Below are 15,819 nucleotides of genomic sequence, written 5' to 3'. Positions count from 1 at the left end.
CTTTCTATATTCTTTTTTTTAGGAATTTTACTTTATTTTTTTCTTTGGGGGAGGTAGGTGGGATAGATTAGATTTGGGTTTTAAAGTCAACATACTTTGTATATGATCATATTGTACAATGAATTTTGAATATGGATGCATGTATGACTTGAAAAATTCAAGATAAATTATTCAACAGTAAACAGTGACCACTGTTGTATGTATTTGTCTGGTCGGGCCTGAGGGGTGGGTGGAGTGCAGTGGTCGGTTTGAAAATTGCTGGTTAGAGACAGTGAGGGGCGGATGGGATCCATCGAACTCCATTGTAACATTTTTAAGGTGACATTGAAAATCAAGTCCCAATAGCATGGATGTGCAGAGCTGCGACATTACCAAAAGTTTAAAGTCTTTGTAGTCTGTACCCCACATGGTTAGAGTCACTACTCAGTAGCCCCGAACATCACCGTATGCAATCTGGAGGCCAAGGAGACCTTCTGGTTCACTGGCATTATTGCGAAGGAGAAGCGCCGCACTTTGTATGAAGCTCTCTGCGCTCCCACTGTCGAATAGGCAACTTGTCCTGTGGCCATTTACCTTAATGTCCATCATTGACCTGGTAAGCTGATACAGGCTGTCCTGGTCAAGTGTGATGGAGGCCAGTGTTGGGCCGCTGCTTATTGCTGGTACAGAGGGCAGCAGTGTCTAAGATGGCAGCCCCCAGAGCCTGCACGCAGCACTGCTGGATCCTGATGATGGCCTCCATGGTTCGCACATGGCATTGCTAGGAAGGGGTTTAGACTTACACACTTTGGCACAGTGTCCCTTCTTCCTGCAGCTGGAGCAGGTCGAATCCTTTGCGGGGCATCATTTCTTCTGGTGCTTGCCCAGACCACAGAAATAGCACTTCGGGTGCTCCCTGAATACCACGGCTGTGGTCAGGTCGCTGACAGAACTGGGGAGAAACAGTGGGAGGCATTTGCAGAGCACTGCTGCTTTGGTCGACTCGTTAGCAGAGCGAACGGATGGTGGTGTCTCCCAAGATCGTGGCCCCTGGGGTAACCATGAGGCGGCTGTGGTATCTGTTGATCAGGCCTCCACATTCTAGAGGCCATCTCCAGCATACCTGCCAGCTCAGCTGCTCTCTGCAGACTGAGCTACCCTTGTTCAAAAAGTCTCTGGTGGATATAGTTTGACCCGTTCCCAGTAACATAGGCATCTCTGATCGGGTCTTCAGTCATGCCCTTACATTCACAGTCCCTTCTGAGGGTTTGCAGGGCTCAAAGATACTCAGTATTCAACTCAGTGGGTCATTGTGGGTCTCTTGAATGTGCTTGGGTAGAGAATGTTGATCTTCTGCAGGTTCTGGCATTTAAGAATGTCCATGGCCTCCTGGTATGATGAGGCATCCATGATCATGGAGTACACCAGGGTGCTGACTCGGGAGTGCAGTACCTGTAATTTATTGGTCTCTGACCGTACAATGGCTGAAGATGCCTGCAGGAATACTTCAAAACAGCATAGCCAGAGTTTGAAGTTGGTAGTTGCCGCTGGTTATTGAGGATTGATTTTCCAACTTTTATGGCTTCAGGATCTGCTCCATTGCAAAAAAACCTTAGTGAATAAAATTGATGCACCATTGAGAAACCAATGAGGTTGAGAAACCAATAGGCTTTTATTCAAAGGTGCATCCATACTGCTCGACTGTCCTGCACTGAGGAGGGGGCTGCGGAAGAGTCACGTTTATACAAGAGCTTGTGGGAGGGGCCAAAGGTATAGACAGCCAATGGGTGTGCCTGACCAGATAAATGCATACAACAGTAGTTTACCACAGTGATCAAGTGTTTTGAAAGGCTGGTGATGAAGTATATCAGCTCCTGTCTGAGCGGTGACATGGATTCATTCCAGTTAGCCAACCATAGTAACAGGTCTATGGTGGATACTGTTTCACTGGCTTTGCACAATGTCCTGAAACACCTGGACAACAAAGATGCATACATCAGGATGCTCTTTATTGACAGTGTTTGGCATTTAACACCATCATCCCCTCAAAATTGATCAGCAAACTCCCAAGATCTGGGACTCAACACCCACTGTGTAATTGGATTCTGGATTTCCTTACCTCCAGACCACAATCAGTGAAGATTGGTCAGAATTTCTCTTCCACAATCTCCATCAGTACCAGCGCACTACAGAGTTGTGTTCTTAGCCCCCTGTTCTACTCACTTTGCACCTATGACTGTGTGGCTCGGTACAATAATGACACCATCTACAAATTTGCTGACAATACCACAGTAGTGGGTTGTCTAAAGGAAGGGGTTGAGACAGCATACAGGATGGAGATTGAAAACTTGGCTGAATGGTGCACCAACAACAACCTTACACTCAATGTCACCAAAACCAAGGATCTGATTGTTGACTTCAGGAAAGGAAAGCCAGAGGTATACAATCCATTGATCATTGGGGGATCAGAGGTGGAGAGGGTGAGCAAATTTAGATTCTTGGGAGTCACTATCCCAGAGGATATTTCCAATGGCATCATGAAAAAAGCTCGTTAGCATTTATACTTTCTCGGGAGTTTGCGGAGGTTTGGTATGACACCAGAAACCCTGTCAGATTTCTACAGAGGTGTGGTGGAAAGTGTGGTGACTGGCTGCATCATGGTCTAGTATGGAAACAATTCCCCTGAACGTAAAGCCCTCTAAAAGGTAATGGACACAGCCCAGGACACCACAGGCAAAAGCCTCCTCACTATTTAGCACATCTATGGGGAATGCTGCCATTATTGGGCAGCAGTAATCATTAAAGACCCACACCACCCAACACATGCATTGTTCTTGCTGTTGCCATCAGGAAAGAGGTACAGTTGCCTCAAGACTCACACCACCAGGTACAGGAATAGCTGCTACCCCTCCACCATCAGACTCCTCAACAACAAACTCAATCAGAGCTCATTTAAGGACTCTTACTTGTGCACTTTATTGATTTTCTTTTTGTTCTCTCTGAATTGCAGTCAATTTGTTTACATTCATTATCTGTTTACAGTTCTTTTATTTGTTTACATGTTTATTTTTGTACTACCAATTAGTGGTAATTCTGTCATGCCCGCAGGGAAAAGGAATCTCAGGGTTGTATGTGATGTCATGTATGTACTCTGACAATAAATCTGAAAGCTGGATGAATAGTTCTGAACTGATTTATTAGCCATGGGATTAATTAGTTCTATATGATGTGCATTTCCTCTGTTGTGATCACGTAGTCCTATGCTACATGTTTAAAAGTTTGATACCTCATTTTTAGGTCTAACCTTTTGGTTCTCTCTTGGTATTCTCTTGCATACTTCTCTTAGAAGTTGGCGGCTTGCACTCCTGGCTTGATAGTAATGGCAAAAGAGATGATGATTCTAAGGTTATAGATAGAATTAAGTTTGAAGGTGGCATGGGTTTTAACTTTTGAAGATGATTTTCAGTTTTGAGTTCATAGATCTTACCTAAACTATCCCTAACATTCAAATTCTTTTATTGTGATGTAATAAAACAATTGTAATATTACACAAAATTGCATTTTGCCAGAAGCCAGACAAAGATTCGCCATTGCCCAGCACCCCTTACAGTCATAGAAAGAAAAGCGTTTCTCCCAGTTACTGAGTGTCCGTAGGTTCACCTCCAGCACTCCCATAACCTCTGCAGCCACACAGACTTCAGTTGAAACCATCAGCAGCCCAAGCTCCAGATCCAAACCTCAGACCCGATAGGAAGCCTTCAGTGCCCGAGATCCCATTGGTGCCCCTCCTGCCCTCGGTTCCCTCTCTCTGGAACCCCTTCAGTCAGTTTCGAGACAGACCCATGGTCACAGGTTTTTAAAATAAAATACCATTGGCTCCTTTAACGGGCTGTTTAAGGATAACCAAAGATGAAAAATGCAAATGAGGGCAGAGCATTTGACGTAGCTTTCCTAGATATCAGCAAGGTAACTCCACCATATTTGAATGGTCAGAAAAATTAAAAGCTGTGGTTTCTGAGAAAAATAGCAAGTTTAACCCAAAGACAGCACAGTATCAGGGGGAAATATTTTTAGAGGGTAATTTTGATTGACTCAGGGTTGTTAGATGTGATGAGTATAAGATTGCTTGCTTTTTTATGACATGCATCAGTCTCAAATATACTTTTCCCCTTAGATGATCCCTTGAGGTTAAGGGAGACTTGTTTTCACTTTTGTATTTGGGGGAAAAAAAACAGACCAGCTGCAAATTGGAGGAGGAAAACATCAAATTCCATTATATTCCAAATATGCAGTGCTGAGAGCGCTGCTGCTCAGCATCTTTGGACTCTCCAGATGCGAAAGAGCAGCCAGGTTGATGTCTGTCTGGGCAACAGGATCCCCTTCAGCTTTAATGGACAAAACACTAACACTGGCAGAGGGATACCTGTCTCATGTTCAACCAGTCATTCCTCGAGCAACTGCCCAATGCAATGAAATCCAGCTGATGCTGTCAGACGCAGACTTCAGCGACCCTGGAAGGTAGCGGCCAGAGCAGACATCCTCTGGAAAACCAGGAGGGAGAATGAAGCTGCTGTCAACCAGCTGTCAAGTACAAGGACCCCGCAGCCAGCCAAGCCCAGTGGGACACAAGAGCGCCAGTAACCCTGATGGAAGACAGAGGACCCTGTTGACTGCTGGTCTCGTTATTCACTCCATAGCGCGAATGCTATATTGGTGACCCCGAAGTACCAAAAGGTATTTTGGAATCAACATCATGGATACTCCAGTGAATGCCGTTGCATTGAAACTTCCTACCTTCTGGACGCTGTGACACTGCACTTGGTTTAGTCAAGTGGACGCTACAATATATTAAAATGCTACATCTATGTTTGAAACCTGTCCATGAGAGACCATGTGATTTCCCCAGTTTAATTCTCCTGTTCTTATAAAAGTATGTTGTACCTGAACAAACAAGGCCCCCTGTAATAATTTTTAGATGTATTCAAATGTTGATAAACTACCAGTTTAATGAACAGTATGCTACAGTTGAAATGGTTTTGTGTCTGATTTGGAATTATTGGGGGTCATGGTTGAACATTTAGTTTCCACAGTAATGTCCAAAGGTCCAAGATCTGTCACATTCACAATATAACTAAGGCAAGAAGACTTCACTAGGAATAAATAATGGAAAATCAGTTTGTATAAGGTGAAAATGCCAGACATTTGAAGAATTCCATTGGAAAGTATAATAAGGTATTTAAACAAGCACATTATAATACTTTCCAATGGGGTTATTCAACTGACAACTGCCAAAGGTCCTGTTTTGTGTGGAAATTTTACAGAACATCATTCGTGATCACTGCATTTTAGTTTGCTTTGCTAAACTTCATTGAATTGCATGGATAACATGCACTCTAGAAGAATGCTAAAGAGGTCGTGGTATTACAGTGCTTCAGTGCCAATTGTGCCAAATTGAGCAATACATGGAATGAGTTGAACTCACATTACAAGATTAGAACAGCATATCCCTGTGTTATCCTGTTCATTGGAGTAAGTGAGCTGGTTAAAATTCTACCTTCATTCTTCAGCTTCTACCTTCATTCTGCAGATTATATCCAATAGTGTCAATGAGGCACCATTTGTAATATCAATGGAAAGATTGAGAGGTCCGGCAATGTCTCCTAATATGACAATGCATTCAGGAATTATATCTTGGGTTAGGATTAACTTTACTGCTAACTATAAGTACTCCATGAACCATGTGGAAATAGCTCAGACTAAAATGAAAAAGCCAGAATATAATTTAATTTAATTTTGAGATACAGCATGGCAACAGGCCCTTTTCGCCCACAAACCCATGCCACCCAAATACATCCATGTGAATGAGGAAATTGGAGCACCAAGAGGAAGCCCACTCAGTCATGAGAAGAACGAACAAACTCCCTCCAGACAGCGCTGGATTCGAACCCTGCTCACTGGCGCAGTAATGGCATTGCGCTAATCATGCTGTTCTGTTGATCTAAAACCGATGAAAAGAGGACATTGAAAAAGGACAGCTGTCTGAAATTTTTTTTCCTTAATACTTACTGAGGTGTTTGGAGAAGAACTTCTTGATGCAGATCTAATGCTCGACAGAGCACATCATTTGCTATTTCCAATTCCGTTTTCTGGAAGTCATCCAAGGTCGGTGATTCTTAAATTCCATTATTTTTGGGACAAAGAATGGATCATCCAAGAGGCCTGTCGTAATAGAGACTTAACATTTCAAGGGCAACGCATCATATTTGTTGACGATTTCTGCCTGGAGCTGGCAGAGATGCAAAGAAAATATTACAAGGTCATGGTTTCAGACGTGCATTGTTGTATCCAGCATGGCTGAGGATCATCGTGAAAGACCAGTCAAAAGAATTTTCTAAACTTTGTGGAAGAAGCCCCTAAGATTCTGTCTGACCCTGCTTTGTCGGTGAGTTCAGCATGAATTAATTCCATTGTTGGAACTTATTACCATTTTGAACGTGGCGAGATGGGTTTATTTTCTGAGTCTGTTTTGAGTTATTACCTTGTGTTAGTGGTTTGGACTATTTTGAAGGAGGGGTCCTTCATTTTTCCCATGTTTGGGTTATTTGACTGGGGAGAGTTCTCTTTTCTTCACGTTATTATTTGTAAGGTCAAGTCGATCAATAATTAAGATGGAAAGAATTTAAAAAGTTTATTGGATTAATGCATTTGTAATGCTAATGCTGTTGTGCAAGATGGGATTTTTTTTAGGGTTGTTGAAACCAGATTTGAGTATACTGTGCATGCGCTTAGTTCTCTGATTTTTTTTTTAATATACGAGGTTCAATAGTATCCCTTTGGATATTTGATTGGGAAGAGTTTTCTTTTCCTTCCCTTTGATGCTTGCAAGGTCAACTATGTCATTTTTTTCAGTCGGGAAGAATTTACAAAAGTATAGTGGTTTAATGCATTTGTATTGTTAATGCAGTTGCGCAGGAAGAGGGTATTTTTTTCTCTGGGTTGTTGAAACCTTATTTGAGTCCACTGTGCATGTGCTTAGTTTGCTGACTTTTATATCAAGTTTGTTATTATCTTTTTTGATTATTTTTTTTCAATAGAATTCTTTTTAGATATGCAAAGTTAAGGGGATTTTTTTTAATGTGCTATAATAAGATCTACAGCAGATGTAATTAGGGTTAGATGTGTTTTCAAGAGCAGGTTGCAACTTTGGTTGGTGACCTTCAGATTAGAGAGAACTGAAAGGGAGGGTTTATGTGACAGATGATAGATATGTTTTTAGGATATAAATTGGGGAAAGTTTTTTAGTGTAGGTCACATACAAACACTTCTGAACAGATCTCATTTAAAATACTGAAACTCTACTTGAGCTAGACAGATCCTCAGAGATGTTGACACCCAGAAATTTGAAGTTCTTGACCCTCTCCACTGCTGAGCCCTCGAAGAGGACTGGGTCGTGTTCCCCTGACTTCCTTCTGAAGTCCACAATCATTTCCTTGGTTTTTCTGATGTTCAGTGAAAGTTGTTGTCATTACACCATTCAACAAACTTGTCTTGCTCCCTCCTGTACACTTCCTCACTGCCATTTGTGATTCTGCCAACAACTGTGATGTCATCAGCAAACTTGTAGATGGCATTGGAATTGTGCCTGGCCGCACAGTCATGGGTGTGTAATGAGTAGAGCGGTGGACTCAGCACACATCCTTGGGATGCACCTGTGTTGATAATCAGTGAGGAGATGTACTGACTGTGGTCTTCCAATGAGAAAATCAAGAATCCAGTTGAAGAGGTGGGTACAGAAGCCTAGAGTTTGTAGCTTCTTGACCAACACTAAGGGAAAAACGGTATTGAAGGCTGAGCTGTAGTTGATGAAAAGCACCCGTATGTATGAATTGCTGTTTTTGAGGTGATCCAGAGCTGAGTGGAGAGGCAGCAATATTGCATCTTTTGTGGAGCGACTATGATGATAGGTGAATTGCAGCGGGTCTAAATCTTTGTGTTAATTCTGGCCATGACCAGCCTCATCACAGTAGAGATTAATGTTACTGGGTGATAGTCATTGAGGCAGCTGTGAGAGGTTGAAAGTGTCTGTGAACACTCTGGCTAGTTGGTCGGCGCTGATTTTCAATACCCTGTCAGGTACGCCGTCAAGGCCTGATGCCTTGTGTCATAAATTTCTTCAACACTTTTCGTTGTTAGCATTAAAGCTCTCCACAAAAATGACTATGATAAAAGGTGAGTGTTTAAACAGTAAGCTGGTGTAGTGACATGGAGCCTCTGTTTCACAGTATAGAAACATAGAAGATAGGAGCAGGAGTAGGTCATTTGACCTTTCGAGCCTGCTCCGCCATTCAACGAGATCATGGCTGATCTTAAAGTTCAGTACCCCGTCCCCGCCTTCTCTCCGTAACCTTTAATACCCTTATACTGAAGAAATATATCTAATTCCCTCTTAAATATATTTAATGAACCTGCCTCCACTGCCCTCTGTGGCAATGAATTCCACAGATTCACCACCCTCTGGGTATAGAAATTCCTCCTCATCTCGGTCCTAAATGGTTTGCCTATTATCCTCAAACCATGGCCCCGGGTTCTGGATTTTCCCATCATTGGAAACATCCCATCTGCATCCACTCTGTCCAGTCTGCCAGAATTTTATGTCTCTATGAGATCCCCTCTCAATCTTCTAAACTCCAGGGAGTACAATCCCAATTTGCGCAATCTTTCCTCATAAGTCATTCCTGCCATTCCAGGTATCAGCCTGGTGAATCGCCTCTGCACTCCCTCCATTGCAAGAACATCCTTCCTTAGATAAGGTGACCAAAACTACACACAATACTCCAGGTGGGGTCTCACCAAGGCCCTGTACAGCTGCCGTAAGGTATCCTTGTTCCTATACTCAAACCCTCTTGATATGAAGGCCAACATACCATTTGCCTTTTTAACCGCCTGCTGTACCTGCATGCTCGCCTTCAGAGACTGATGTACAAGTACCCCTAGGTCTCTCTGCATTTCCCCATCTCTTAATCTATTGCCATTCAAATAGTAATCGGCCCTCCGGTTTGTATTACCAAAGTGGATAACCTCACATTTATCTACATTGTAGTGCATTTGCCATGTATCTGCCCAGTCCCCCCAATTTATTCAAATCACACTGGAGCTTCCTGACACCCTCTTCCGTGCACACAACCTCTCCTAGCTTAGTGTCAATTCTCCAAATGATATTGCAACAATCAACATTGAGTGAGGGTTCACAGTATTCGTTGATTAGTGTGCTTAAGAATGGAAACAAGTTGAATGGTTTGATGAGAAGGTCAAACTTTGATAAGAAACCCCAGAATGCACTACCTACACTTGCCATTGTCCTACACTTACCTGGGAAATTTCCGATTTTGGATTTATTGCCAGAGTACATGCATGACATCACGTACAACCCTGAGATTATTTTTTTGTAGGCAAGTGCAGAAAACTGTACACAGTGTATACATGTAAACAAAGAACTGTAAACAGATAACGAATGTAAACAAACTGTCCAATACAGAGGGAATTAAAAAAAATCAATAAAGTGCACAAGTAAGAGTCCTCAAATGGGTCTCTGATTGAGTTTGTTGTTGAAGAGTCGGATGGTGGAGGGGTAGCAGCTTTCCTGAACCTGGTGGTGCGAGTCTTGTGGCGCACCTTTACCTCTTTCCTGATGGCAAGCAGCGAAATAGAGCATATGCTGTGTGGTGTGAATCTTATTGATTGCTGCTGCTCTCCGATGGCAGCGTTCCCTGTAGATGTTCTCAGTAGTGGGGAGGGTTTTGCCTATGATATCCTGGCTGTGTCCACTACCTTTTGGAGGGCTTTATGCTCAGAGGTATTTGTGTCCCCATACCAGACCATGATGCAGCTGGTCAGCACACTTTCTACCACACCTCTGTAGAAATTTGCCAGGGTTTCTGGTGTCACACCAAACCTCTGCAAACTCCTGAGGATGTAGAGGTGCTGTCCTGCTTTCTTCACCATGCCATTAGTGTGTTGGGTCTTTGAAAGATCCTCTGAGATAGTGACTCCCAAGAACTGAAATTTGCTCATCCTCTCCACCTATTATTTCCTTAATAGCTTGCTGGATATAATCTTGGTAAATAAGAAAATCTACATATGTTTGAATCTAGTGTAGTACACAAAAAAATTGCTTAAAAACTCAGCAGGTCAAGCAACATCCATGGAAAATAAAAGGTAGTCAACGTTTTTGGCCTGAGGCTTTCTTCAGGGCTGTTAAAAATCAGGCAGATGCCTAAATATAAAGGTAGGAAAAGATGGGAGGGGAAAAGGCAAGGGGCACAGGCTCGGTGAGAGGTAATAGGTGGATACAGATGGGAGGGTAGAAGAGAAAGAAACTAAAAATAAATTATAGGAAGAGAAGGCAGAGAATGAGGAAAGATAGCTCTCTGATAGGAGAAGGAAGGGAAGGGGGTTAGAAGCTAAAGAAAGAGAGACAGAGATGAGGGAAAGTATAGCCGCTTTTAGGTGTCCCGATGAAGATTACCAGCCTGCAGGAATGGACGGCTTTCTGGCACCTAAACGTGCCAGCTGACTGGTAGCCGTCTAGCAGCGAAAGCCGGCTACTCGGGACAGCAGTCTGACAGTTCGCCTCTCCGCTGCCTGACAGCCCTCTCCTCGGGATTGCAGGGCTGGGGCGGCCGGGGAAGAGTTCGGGGCTAGGGCAGCCGGCGGGGGACTACGGGGATGGGGAGGGTGGGGGGGGGGGGGGGGGGAGGTACGGGTCTGGGGCGGCCATCCTCGAGAATCCTGACTTATCGAAAGCTCTCACCTTTTAAATTTAGCAGGATTTTGTGTGCGTGCGTAAACCCCGTAGCCCCCGCCGGCCGCCCCAGCCCCGTAGTCCCATGCCAGGGGACTGTCAGGCAGCGGGGAGGGTGGCTGTCAGCGGGTCGCCAGCTGACAGTCAGCCTGCCCGCTGCTAGGCACCTGGATGCTGAAAGCAGCTTGAGCTGCTTTCAGCTGCAATGGGGAATACTCCGAGCAAGATATTATACCTACTGGAGAAGGGTAGGGTGAGTAGACCTCCTGGCCGGCTTTTCCTGTTTCAGATGGCCACCCGACAGCCGCACAGGAGTATAATGTACGGCTTTACAGTCGGGTATTGTGGCCATCTGAAAGCGGCGACCAGGGGAGGGGGGATGAACATGAGGATGATATTTATGTCATCTTGGAGCCCGGTGAGATGAAATATAAGGTGTTTCTCTAATCTGTGTGTGGCCTCAGTTTGGCAGTATGTGGGTCCATGGACAGATACGTCAGTGTGGCAATGGTGTATTGATTTAAAGTAGTTAGCCACTGGGAGGTCCTCGGTGTCTCACAGTCTGGATCCAGTCTCTCTGATGTAGAGGAGGCCACATCCGGACCACGTTAAGGGTTGCCTCACTTGGAAGGGCTGTTTGGGGCCCCGAATGGTGGTGAGGGATAAGGTCTAATTCTTGCAGTCATAGGGGTAGGTACCAAAAGGACACTGGTGGGAAATGATGTGTGAAGAAGGAATCCCTACAGAAAGCAATGCGGGGAGGGGAAAGATGTGCCTGGTGGTGAGATCCTCATGGTTTCCCACTTTACATCATGTAGATTTTTTTCTGTATTTGCCAATTTATTATCAAGTCTCCAAAGTTCTGAGCTTCTGTAAATTAACAGAGAATCCATGGCTGTACCAGCGCGATTCAAAGCTATGAAGGTCCCTCCACCTCCTTTACAAAAATAGCTCAGCCATTTCTTGCCAAGAGTGAGCACAGTTTTGTCAGGATGCAGGGCATCACTGACCTTGCTTCAAAGTCATCATGTGTCAACCCAGAGATCAGCCACTACCTGAAAGGCTTTCATTCTGTCGAAGTCCACTATCATAGTATTTGTGCCACCACAATTGGGCATCAGCGACTATTTGCAGATGTCTCTTGATTCTGTCCATAACCCAAGGGTAAGATAGGAAAACAAAGGCCATCCTGACATGGTTAATGTGATGGAGCAGACCATTTACATAACAGACAATGGTTCTGCAGCCCTAGGCCTCTGCAGTATTCAGTCCTATTCTAGTATAGGCTGCAGCACTGCCCATTATGAGGGTTTGTTTCTTGTAATATAGGAGCAGTTGCATAGAAGAAGAATGAAAGAAAGGATTAGGTGGAAGGAGAGATCTTTTTGTGGCTGGATTTACTTTTCCCACTCGGATAGTACTAAGTCAGCCCAGTTCCATGTCCTAGCTTGTTCTGCAGATGAGAAAGAACTGTTTTGCTTGGGTGATGTACTTTGTGGAATGGTGAAGACTAAAACATGAATATTAGGTTGACTGCAGTAACAACTAAGTCAGCCCAGTTCCATGTCCTAGCTTGTTCTGCAGATGAGAAAGAACTGTTTTGCTTGGGTGATGTACTTTGTGGAATGGTGAAGACTAAAACATGAATATTAGGTTGACTGCAGTAACAAGTGAATGTTCTAAGCGTCAGTTAAAACTGTTATTGGGAGGTGGGATTGAATGCTGTTCTCAAAGATGTTAGCCATTAGATCTCTTGCAAAACTAAGTCTACATCCTCAGTTTGTGATAAAGGGCTCTCTGGCCTTCGTAGGAAGAATGTCTCTCTTCTCCTTTCCACAGAATCGCTATGGAAAAACAGGATGCCCAGTCTTGCTTGCAATCTGTCATCACATCCAGCAGACATTTTAAGCCCTAATAATGTTTTGTAGCACTGGTTGCAGCCACAAACCACCATCTTTTAAGAGTAATGGTTTTAACAAGTGCCAGCGGGCTTCAATGTGTGAGCAAACCACGGGAATGCACTAAGGCGAAGAACAATGCTGGTTTGTGTCTGGGATTACTGTAAACTGCTCTCCATGGTTATGATCTAGCACCACTCCCAGCTCTACCCAATGTCATCCAGTTTCATTTATTTTGCTCATTGTATAATGAAATTCAAATAAGAGTTGGACAAGATAGACCTCATGAAAAGTAAATTATTAGGTAATGAGTTAACGTTAAAAATTGAGCTGTTCTGAGTTTACCAGCATGGATTGCAAAAATGTTTCACGTATTGTTCTGTTCGTTTCCTAGGCAAAGTGTCAGTAATCCATCAGTAATGCAGCAGAGAATGACGGTGCTCAGAGAGAAAGGAAGAAGACAGGCTGTCCGGGGCCCAGCTTTCATGTTCAATGACAGAGGAACAAGTTTAACCCCAGAAGAGGAACGGTTTTTGGATGCAGCCGAGTATGGGAACATACCTGTGGTCCGGAGAATGCTGGAGGAAAGCAAGTCATTGAATGTTAATTGTGTTGATTACATGGGGCAAAATGCTCTCCAACTGGCTGTTGGAAATGAACATCTGGAAGTAACAGAGCTTCTTCTGAAGAGAGATAACCTGGCTCGAATTGGAGATGCATTATTACTTGCTATCAGTAAGGGCTACATACGAATTGTGGAAGCAATTCTGAATCACTCTGGGTTTGAGCCCAGTAACCGTCTAACCCTCAGCCCATGTGAACAAGAATTGCAGGATGATGATTTTTATGCGTATGATGAAGATGGCACCAGATTTTCTCCAGACATCACTCCAATCATCCTGGCAGCTCACTGCCAGAAATACGAAGTTGTGCACATGTTGCTGATGAAGGGGGCGCGGATTGAAAAACCTCATGACTACTTCTGTAAATGTAACGAGTGTGTGGAGAAGCAAAAGCATGATTCTTTCAGCCACTCCAGATCAAGGATCAATGCGTACAAAGGATTAGCAAGTCCCGCCTATTTGTCATTATCTAGTGAGGATCCAGTACACACTGCCCTGGAGCTTAGTAATGAACTAGCCAAGTTGGCAAACATTGAAAAAGAATTTAAGGTAAGCCTCCTAAATTCCTAAATACACATGATAATGATATTGCTGCAACTGATCAGGTACTTTGTTTAAAAAAAAACCCACAATAACAACTCAACAGTATACTCAATTTAATTAAAAAGACAATAAATACATAAAAGATAGATTATAAATATTCAGTTATCCCAGAGCAAATAAAAGTGACTTTACTGTAGTGCAAACAATCTTTGTGTTGACAGAGCAGTCCCTGATTAATGTTACAAGGAGAAGTTAGAGAGTCCGATAGCTGTTGGAAAGAAACTGTTCTCGAACCACAAACGTGAGGCGCTGGTTTTCAGGCTTCTACACTTTCTGCCCAAAGGTAGAAGGAAGAAGAGGTTGTGACCTGGGTGATGGGGGTACTTTATGATATTGGGTTCTTTCTTGAGCAGTGCTTCATATCGATGCCTTCAATAGACAGGAAGTCAAAGCCTTGGCTATGTCTGACATTTACTGCAGCTGTCCATGTTTGAGGGCACTTGAGTTTTCAAACCAGGCCAAAATGCAACCAGTCAGTATACTTTTGATAGAGTATGCAACAACGTGCCAAATCTCCTCAGACTTCTTAGAAAGTCAAAGCATTGATGTGCCTTCTTCATGGTTACCTCAATGTGCTGGCTTCAGGAGAGGTGCTCGGAAATGTGGACTTTCAGGAACTTAAAGGTCCTCTCCACTGCCATCCCATTAACAAAGGTACGTGTGTTGACCCTCAGCCTCTTTTTCCCGAAGTTTGCAATAAGTTCCTTGGTCTTGCTGATGTCATCATAAGTCCTAAGGTTCACATCCTCACACATTTTCCCTAAACTTCTCTGTGTTCCAGTTACATAACGCAGCATAGAAAAGGGGAGGGAACTAGTAACATGGCCATGTGAGGGAAATGCAGAAATACCCAGGAGTACAATGAATGCTGAATTTAACAACAAAACCTCGAGTATCCTTTCCTAGATGATGGCCAATTAGATTGAGAGCTTGACCTGCAAATAAAGGCAATCACTAAGCATGGACATCCTGAGCCAGAAAGGTGATGTTGCTTTGATTGGAAGAGAAGGCACTGTACCTGGAATCAGAGAAGAGAGTAAAATGGGTAAAGTTAGAAGTTCGGTGGTAGTGGTTGCAGTTGGGAGATAAAACTCCTTGGGAGTATTTGGATTTATTCTCTGGTATGTGCTTCATCTTACTTCATAATTGATCAGATTCAGATTTCAGATTTATTGTCAGAGTGCATACATGACATCACAAGCAACTCTGAAATTCTATTTCCTGCAGGCACGGCAGAATTATCACTAATTGGTAGTGCAAGCAAAACTGTAGACAGTGTATATACATTTAAACAAAGAACTGCAAACAGATAGTGAATGTAAACAAACTAACCATGCAATAAAGATAGAATAAAAAAGAAAATCAATAAAATGTACAAGTAAGAGTCCTTAAATGAGTCTCTAATTGAATTTGTCATTGAGGATTCTGATGTTGGAGAGGTAGCAGCTGTTCTTCAACTTGGTGGTGTAAGTCTTGTGGCACCTATACCTCTTTCCTGATGGCAGCAGTGAGAACAGTGTGCTGCGTGGTATGGATTTTTGATGATTGCTGCTGCTCTCCGACGGCAACGTCCCCTGTTGATGTTCTCAGTAGTGGGGAGGGTTTTGCCTGTGATGTCCTTGGATGCTCCACTACATTTTGGAGAGCTTTGCGCTCAGGGATATTGGTGTCCCCATACCAGACTGTGACACTTTCCACCACACCTCTGTAGAAATTTTCCAGGGTTTCTGGTGTCATACCAAACCTCTGCCAACTCTTGAGGAAGTATAGGCGCTGTTGTGCTTCCTTCATGATGCCATTGGTGTGTTGTGTACAGGAAAGATTCTCCAAGATAGAGACTCCCAAGAACCTAAATTTGCTCACCCTCTCCACCTCTGATCCCCCAATGATCACTGGATTGTATACCTCTGGCTTT

The 15,819-nt window shown here is 43.5% G+C and overlaps 1 protein-coding gene across 8 annotated transcripts in view; it reads left to right on the top strand.

Moving 5' to 3' along the window:
- Positions 1–15,819, top strand: part of LOC138757581 (short transient receptor potential channel 3-like) — a 200,480-nt gene that overhangs the window by 110,649 nt on the left and 74,012 nt on the right. For 7 of the 8 annotated variants that reach the window (XM_069925171.1, XM_069925173.1, XM_069925170.1 and 4 more), the window contains one exon: positions 13,073–13,850. In XM_069925171.1, coding sequence (XP_069781272.1) covers positions 13,098–13,850 — 753 coding nt within the window. In that variant the 5' untranslated portion in view covers positions 13,073–13,097. Of the gene's footprint in view, positions 1–3,570; positions 3,946–13,072; positions 13,851–15,819 lie in introns of those variants that run through there. The other variant, XM_069925174.1, reaches the window with a different exon arrangement.

This window comes from Narcine bancroftii, chromosome 3 (genome assembly GCF_036971445.1).
Source record: "Narcine bancroftii isolate sNarBan1 chromosome 3, sNarBan1.hap1, whole genome shotgun sequence".
Taxonomy (NCBI): domain Eukaryota; kingdom Metazoa; phylum Chordata; class Chondrichthyes; order Torpediniformes; family Narcinidae; genus Narcine; species Narcine bancroftii.
This window is presented reverse-complemented; position numbering and strand designations above follow the sequence as displayed.